The 8,698-nt window shown below is 37.1% G+C and overlaps 1 protein-coding gene across 6 annotated transcripts in view; it reads right to left on the bottom strand.

The window, feature by feature from the left end:
* The window catches only part of ARHGEF28 (Rho guanine nucleotide exchange factor 28), a 272,376-nt gene that overhangs the window by 66,694 nt on the left and 196,984 nt on the right, over window positions 1-8,698 (bottom strand). For all 6 annotated transcript variants that reach the window (XM_023538177.1, XM_023538179.1, XM_023538175.1 and 3 more), the window contains 5 exons: window positions 5,994-6,049; window positions 4,839-4,887; window positions 2,866-3,010; window positions 2,664-2,785; window positions 110-250 (listed from right to left, as the gene is read on the bottom strand). In XM_023538177.1, the coding sequence (XP_023393945.1) occupies window positions 110-250; window positions 2,664-2,785; window positions 2,866-3,010; window positions 4,839-4,887; window positions 5,994-6,049 (513 nt within the window). The remainder of the gene's footprint in view (window positions 1-109; window positions 251-2,663; window positions 2,786-2,865; window positions 3,011-4,838; window positions 4,888-5,993; window positions 6,050-8,698) is intronic.

Here is an 8,698-nt window from a genome sequence, read left to right on the forward strand (position 1 = left end):
GAAAATAACAGAAGTTGGATTTAAACCCAGGTCGGAATGGTTTCAAATGCCAGGCTCTTTCCTCTATACCACAATGCTTCACCCTAAGGATCATATCTAAAAAGCTTACCAAAAATGACATCCTGTCTTTTGATGACATCCTTTTCCTGCCTACTACAAAATAAGGGGTCCACCACAAGACTCCAAGATTCTGCTTCGAACTCCTGGGCATCATTGCTGAGGTCACTCCACAGAGAAGAGTCCACGACATCTAATGTGTTTTTAGAAAAAGAAAAGTCGAGAGTAGAATAACAGGCGTAACACAGACAGACCTTCACAAGTATCCATATTTATGGATTCATCACACTAAATAAAAATGCTATGAACACAGAAACAACTAAGCCAAAATACTGTTGATATGGAGTTGAAATATATGAAAAATAAACTGGTGAAATGGTACAAATCAAGACTCCTCTCATGAAAGCACAGAAGACTTAGATGTTAACACAGTGATTATGCATATGCCAAAAAAAGAGACATTTGAAGATTCTTTTGTTTGTTTTGGCTTTCCCTATTTTGGTTTTACTTTTAGCAACCTTCAGAGTCCACAATGTACTTACAGAATCATGAACACTAATTTCTTTTGCTCCAGGTTATTTTGCACTGTTTGCTCAAATCTAAATTTTGTACTTGTCCACTTGGTTTGCTCTGTACTTGGCTTGCTGTCCTTATTATAAACGTGAAGCAGGGTGTAAAGACTCGAGTCACATCTGAGTACAGATTTTTCTGACAGAATTTGACATCTCTCTCTTTCTCTCTCTCTCTCTCTTTCTCTCTCTCTCTTTCTCTCCCCGACTCCCTCTCACTCTCCCTCTCTCCTTCCTTCTCTCTTTAGGAAAACTAAACTCTATTTGTCCAACTAGCACCCCTGAGAGAGATTCTAATTTATGCAGTAAAGATGACATGAAAAGGGGTTAATATCCAAAATTATAAAGAAACAATTCAATTTAAAAAACAGGCAAAGGGCCTGAACAGACATTTCTCCACAGAGGACATACAGATGGCTAATAGACACATGAAAAGATGCTCAATGTCACTGATTATCAGAGAAATGCAAATTAAAGCCACTTCACAGCTGTCAGAATGGATTTTATCAATAAATCAATAAACAATAAGTGTTGGTAAAGATGGGGAGAAAAGGGAACCCTTGTGCATTGTTGGTGATATTGCAAATTGGTGCAGCCACTATGGAAAACAGTTTGAAGGTTCCTAAAAAAGTAAAAATAGAACTACTTTATGACCTACCAATTCCATTTCTGGGTATTTATCTGAAGAAATCCAAAACACTAATTCAAAAAATATATGAACACCTATGTTTATTGCAATGCTATTTACAATAGCCAAGATCTGGATGCAACCTAAGTGCCCACTGACAGTTGAATGGATAAAGAAGAGGTGGAGATATATATGTATATGTATGTATGTATGTATATATGTATATGTATTTGTATATGTATATGTATGTATGAATGTATGTATGTATATCTCACGCATACAGTGGAATATTACTCGGACAGAGAAAAGAATGAAATCTCACCATTTGTACCAACAGGGATGGACCCACAGGGTATTATGCTAAGTGAAACAAGTCAGAGAAAGAAAAATATCATATGATTTCACATATATGTGGAATCTAAAAAATAAACAAAACAGATACAATCACACAGAGAACAAACTGATGGTTGCCAGATGAGAGGGTGTTTGGGGATGCTGTGTAAATGGCAAAAGGGTTAAGAAGTAGAAATTGGTAGTCACAAAATAGTCATGAGGATGTAAAGTACAGCACAGGGAATATAGTCAATAATATTGTAATAACTAAATATAGTGCCAGGTGAGTACTAGACTACTAGAGGGGATCGCTTTGTAAATTATAAATATGTCTAACCACTGTGCTGTACACCTAAAACTAATATAATATTGGATGCCAACTATAATTAAAAATAAAAAAATGGATGTTTAAGCATTTTAAAGAAAATAAAAATAAACATGCAAAAAAAAAAAAAAGATGACATGACAGTTAACTTAAAGGCTTAAGTTTAAAATCAAAGAAACAGATTCCTGCAGCAGAGTCCACTCCTTCCTTTTGTCACTACTCTCCTTCCACTTGGTTTTCTTTCATTTATTGCTACAACTTGGATACAGTAAGTAAGCCTTCAGATTAAGTTCTATGCTACAAAATCTGCTCTTTTGAAAAAACGCTTTTATTTCCCAACAAGTAGGAGGCAACAGATGGGGATAAAGATCCCAGAGTTCCAAACAAGTCAGTCTTAACTAAATGAAGGATATATATTTTAATGTATAATTTTATTTCAATTCATTAACAGTTGTAAAACTTTTAAAAACAACAAACATACAATGTATGCCCTTATCTTCATTACGTTTACGACACATGTCCGTTTAAAAAATACATCATATTTCCTTGGTCACTCTATGGAGTCTACTTTAGGGCTAAATTTTCTTTTTATTTTTTTTTACCAGAAGAACTCATACCAAAGAGACATCATGGAACATAATTTTTTTAAAAAGAAAAAAGAACATGTTTTAATCTTACATCCTTCAGAAAATATTCCTTATGACGAATGCTCATGGAAACACAAGTAAATGCAAATGCATCTTCTTCTCACCTTCCATTAAGAAAGAATCTGTGGAGGGGGATGAGCCCATGGACTGTAACAGCTCATCGGAATGAGACCTGCATCTCCAGGTGTTTCCGTCACTCTCGGCCTCCAAGGATGGCCCCGACCTCCTGAAGGTGGAGGGAGGGAGAAGACTTAGCTCCAGCAGAGGCTCTGAGACATGAAGATGTAAAACCACAGGGTGCCTTACCTGTCCAAGGTGGTGCCTGGAACACTTCTGGACAATGGATGGACCTGCCCTGCAGTTTCCTTCCTCCCAGTCGGCAATCCGATAGGCATGGAGGAAGAAGGGTGCAATGAGAGGCCAGGCAGTGGGACGTCTCGAAATGAAGAACCTAGAAATCAGAATGGATGCTTCATGTGTTTTCATAGAGGGCAGTAATTACAAGTAAAGGTAGTCACTTAAAAGCCAGAAAGCTAAACAGTCGAGTGGCTGCTTCTAATATATCACATGCTTAGCCTTGAAATCAGTCTCCCTGCCACATCCCAACACCTGCTTCAAATGTCCCTTTGATTTCACACCCTCCTGATCGCCAGGCTGCAGGCCTGCTTCAGCATATCTACTGAGAGACTGAGGGTAGCTGGGATCACACAAACAAACAAGAAAATGGAATGGGGAAACACTGGGACAGCTTTCTTATAAACCACTGCTTATACTCCTTAGAGCCAGCTTTAAATAGATGCAAGGTGTTATTAGCACTATTACTAGAATGCATATCGTGTGTATAAACAAACAAAGACACACACAGAGCACGTCAGTAGATTGGAATGATACTGACGAGTCTGTTTCTTTATGGTATATGAATTTCAGGCAAATGAAACCTTTGAACCAAGCTGGGCTGTTGTTCTCTCTCACATACTGAAAACTAAATGGTGCTTCAACATCTTTCTGGTCAGTTTTACATCTGATGCATAGTATAAATTTTTCAGTCCCGTAATATTATAGCTGTAGCTATTCCACCTTCTCTAACAAAAGGAGGGAAATACTTGCATGAAACTCCAGCATATTACAAAGAATTTTATACATATATGATTTAATTTTATTCTTATGATTCCCAAGTAAAGAGGAGGAATAGATAGTATTTTATCAATTCTAAGATGCTTTTTGTTTTCACACTTAACCTCATGAAACTGAGCAGCACTTTACGACTGATGTCAAAAGGACTTCTGGTGCCACAGCAGGAGAATAAATGATGTCACAGTTGTTACTGTCTGCACTAGCCCAACCTTCTATAATATCACAATAAATTGCATGTCACCATGAATCTGCATACTTCATTGTCTCTGACTCAAATGGTTTTAAAAACACTGGTTACACTTTGTTAAAGCATTGAAATGACCACAAACTTAATATGCCTGCCACATAGCCAGCAATGAAATTTTGAAGAAGAAAAAATGGCAAACTCTCTCACGACAAATTAAAAGCTTTTCAAACATAGGTGATAGCATCACTGGTTCTTGCATGCAATGTAAAGAACTGTCAAAGGCTACCAGTTACAGTCAAGAGACATCGTTTAAACGTCAGCCGTATATAGTTCAAGAAAAAACAGAAGCGTCAAGTTTAACAATATGCAAAAAAACAAAAAAAAAACCCTTAGGCATGCTTTAAAATCTCTCTCTCATCCTAAAGAAGCTGATGAGACCAGAGCCTCAAGCATAGCCAATGAAAGTACTAAGTTGCTATGGTAATGGACAATAGGAAATGATAAGAATTTATAGATTCCAAACTTAAAGTTTTTTCCTAAACTTTATGATTCCTAAGAAGTATATGGTGTATATTTGTGTATATAAATATGTGCTACTGCTAAGAAAACATAAAATTATGCACATTTAATGGAGTGTTTCTCTTTTCCCCAAAAAAGGTTATTAAATCACTAGAGCACGTTACACTAGATCACATCTTAGAAATGAGGCGATATCATAATACTTCCTCCATATGGTCCTCCCTAATACAAAAGATCGTAAAGTATATATGGCACAAAGGGTATTAGGCTGTCATAGAAGTTTATGCCATTCTTTGTATAACTAAAAATTATGGCAAGCACATGTTATGAAAGAAGAAATAATTAGGCAAATGAGAAAACAAAAGGAGGGAGTATTTTACATAGAAGACTGTGTGGCATGTATAAAATTGAAAACGCTCCTGTTTTCCACATCACTTACTTCCAAGGATGGTCTGCGGTTTGTTCTTATTGTATTTCTCTTGGAATTTCTGGTAAAAAAAAAAAAAAAAACATTAGAAACACATAAGATCAGAGCCCCGTTGGACTATAAGAATGTCCACACAGAACGCAGAACAGGATTCTTATCTATACCATTTTTGTTGTTTTTAATTTCAGAAAAGAAGAATTCAAAGCAAATACAACAAAGAGAAAAACATTATGATAATGAGATGTGCAAGTTATAATGAAGGTGTGTCTCATGAACACAGGTCTCATGAATATCCCAGCTTTATCAAAAGCCTAGGGGAACCAGAAATCTCCAGCTCAAATGTCCAGACTCAGGATGAAAGGGGAGTTCTGATCAGCACTGCCTTTCTCCTCCCTGTTTCTTTCTATATCTGGCTATTCCCCCTGCCTAAAGGATACAACGACTTAGAGCACTGAAACATTACCCTCAACTCTGTGACCTGACTCGGTATGTGTTCGAGTTAACATGGAGACTGGGAACTCCAAGTTTCCCACTGCAGGATCTTGGTGCTTGTTACTCACATGCATTTCTGACATGACTTTACAGTGGGGAAGAAAGGAATAGAAAGATAGATGCTTCCATCTATAGAGGCCCACACCCAAATACAGGGAACATTCTTCTAGTCGCGTGGGCCTCACAGTATGGTCCTAGGACCAGCAACATCACCTGAGAACTTGTTAGAAATGCAAATTCTCAGGCCCTACCGAGACCAACTGAATCAGAAATTCAGGGAATAGGGCCCAGAAATCTGTATTTTAACAGGTCCTGCAGGTGATTCTAATGTTTGCTAATGTTTGAGAATTACTGCTCTAGACTTCATTTACATGTGCTCAGGATTTGCACTGGTAAACCAAGCAGGTTCCAACAGAAAGACTAAGCCGCCCAAACCTCCTAACGCAGGTGGCCAGACTGGTGATTTCTCTCTAGTTCTGAGAGTACGTAGTTAAGGGAATAATTATACACTGAGAACATGTGTTATTTTATTACTACAATGATCACTTTAGAAACAAATCTAAACAGTAATAACAAATTTAGAAACAAATCTAAACAGTAAAAACCTAAGCAGATAATATGAAGCAACCAAGCTCGATACAAACATTTGTACTATTCACAAATGACAGAGATTACCTTGGCACATGGAGGTGCAGCATCTTTACAACCCTTATGTACATTTGCATTACAGTCTGAAACAAAGGGAGAAGATAGAAAAGCGTCCATCTTATTTAAGTTAATCTGAAATGAACAAGACTACAACATGCTTCTACTGGTCATTATAAAAATAATGCATCCACATTAAAAATATTTTAAAAACTTAAAAACAAATATTTAAATCACATGTAGTCCCACCACTCAAGCACAAGCACACTATTAATATTTTAATTCCCTTGGAAATATCGTTCCCTTTTATGTAAGGTCTTATCAATTATGAAACCTGGAGTTATGTACCACATACACTTCTGTGTCTGCCTGAGAACTCATTTACTACTGTATGCTCTACGTTGTAAAGGATTTCTGATATCTGGCTGATATCAACTACCCATTCCCACATCATGTAAAATGCCTATGAAAATGGAAAGGATGAAAAACTCACAATCCTGGGGGGGAAAAAAATATTATCCAGCTCCAACAGGAATTTCTACTAACTAGAGATAACCAAATTAAAAGAGAGAAGTCAGTGGCTTGCTTGTGTTTTACTTCACGAAACGATGTGGCCTCATCTCGCTGAAAGAAGTAAGGGAACGCTTTGCCTGCCCCTTCCTGCTCACTGCCTCCGAGATTCAACTTGTCACCACAGAAAACTGCCCCTACGTGGGGACTGCTTTCTGTCAGGCTGCCGTCTCCTTGCCTCTCTCTCCTCCCACACCCCCCACCCTGACCACCCTGTCCCACCCATCCCCGTGCTGTGTGTAGATGGAGGAGCCTGTGGCTTACCAGAAACTTCATTAGAAAGAATTCTTCCAGAGGGGTGGAAGGTCCCATTTAGGTCCACCAAAGTCACGCTGGAAAAGTGCCCATCACCCCCTGAGACCTGTGTAGGAAGTTGAGCCCAACCTTCCTCCCGCTGTAGGTCTGCAAAGGCATTTTAGCCAGCACCTCGATGCCCAATGAGCAGAACCCAGACTGACTCACAAACTAGTCCTGCTGACACACATTGGAATCCAATGGCTCATTCCACATTCCAGAAGAAGCAAATGAAAAGGGGGGAAAAGCCACGTGCTACCGCTGAACTGAAAGCGCAGAGTGCGCTATAGAGTATTATTAAACCCAGAAAAAGAAAAGTGTAGGTACTCGAAATGTAGTGTAAGAGACACAAAATAGATATAAAATAGGATCAAAAGGCCATGAAGGGAGAACGAGATGTGACGACAGGCCCAAAGGATGACAGGAGAATGGAGCTTTGTGAGATGAGAAAGGACTGCAACAGAGGGAACAGGACAAGAGCAGAACTTAAACCAAAGTGAGAAAAATCAGTGTGACAAAAATATCAAAGCAGCGCTTTGAAATTAAACTTGAAAGATTTCCTCCAGAATGTGGAGAAAATAAGGGCATAATTATAAAAATAGAAGATGTCATACAAAAAAGACAGATCACCGAGATCACACTTCTCTAAGGAAGAAATCAGAAAAATCAGATCAGAAGCAATAGTCAAAGCGATAACTGATAAAAACGTTTTCAAAGTTAAAAAAGAACCAAAAAAGGCAAATCAAGAGAACCTCACCGTTTCCTAGGAAAGGAAATTAAATGACACCTATTCTATAGAAACATCCTGACAATGTCCATATGATTAAAAGATTAAAAGTCCCCAAGCAGAAAAAGCAGACAAAGCAGGTTAATAATGAAGGAATAAAGACAGCAGGCCCCAGACTTTTCTACTAGAATATTAAATGCCCAGATAGAATGGACCAGTGTTGACAGAGTATTCAGGGGAAAACATTTGGTCTAAGATTTTGCTTTTCTTGTGTGAAAGAAGCAAAAATATACCTTTAGAGACGCAAGGTTTCAGAAAACAGATCACTCCAATAAACTTCTTTAAAAAAAATTACCTGAAATCCTAGTCTAGCCTATTAAAAGCAAAATCAAAATTAAGGGTTCGGGAATAGGTCAGATTGTAAAAAGTCAAGGAGCAAAAGTAAGCACCGAAACCAGTTAAACAAAGAATCATTTCTAAAAAATTGTAAGTAGAGACACAGAATTGAATACAAATATCAAGTTATGCTTGAAACACAAAATTATTTTTGAAAGATTATACATACAATACATAAATAACAATTTAGTGATGATTTTAGCATACTAGAGGATGGGGGGAAAGGAAAATAAAAGGGAAATAAACAAATATTCAATTATAAGCCTTACACAGCCTTGAAGTTATTATTAATAGATAAAAGAGCATATCATCTTGCCAAAACCCTAAAGAAGATAAAAGAAAACAGCACATGGTGTAAATAGCTAAACCGGACATTAAAGAAAATAGCATAGAACTGTAAAAGACAGTTGGTAGCTATCAAATTAAATGTAAATAAGAAAAAAATCATTATAAAACAAAGTTACATTAGAGTATCTATCCGTAAATTACAGACATACACCCCACATCAAAAACACAGTATTAGTTAAGGGAAATACAAAGAAAAGGAAAGAGGAATATTAATTTGAAACCAAGTAAAATTCAATGCAAAATGCATTTAATGGCATTAAAAGGGTAATTTTATGTTGATAAAAGTAAAATCTACCAGAAAGGTATGAGTTGTGAACCTCAGGGTACTAGATAATATAACACCAAAATATAAACAGTGAAATCTATTTCTAAGAAAAAATTTATATAAATATAATTTTTG

This window comes from Pteropus vampyrus, unplaced genomic scaffold (assembly GCF_000151845.1).
Source record: "Pteropus vampyrus isolate Shadow unplaced genomic scaffold, Pvam_2.0 Scaffold213, whole genome shotgun sequence".
NCBI lineage: Eukaryota > Metazoa > Chordata > Mammalia > Chiroptera > Pteropodidae > Pteropus > Pteropus vampyrus.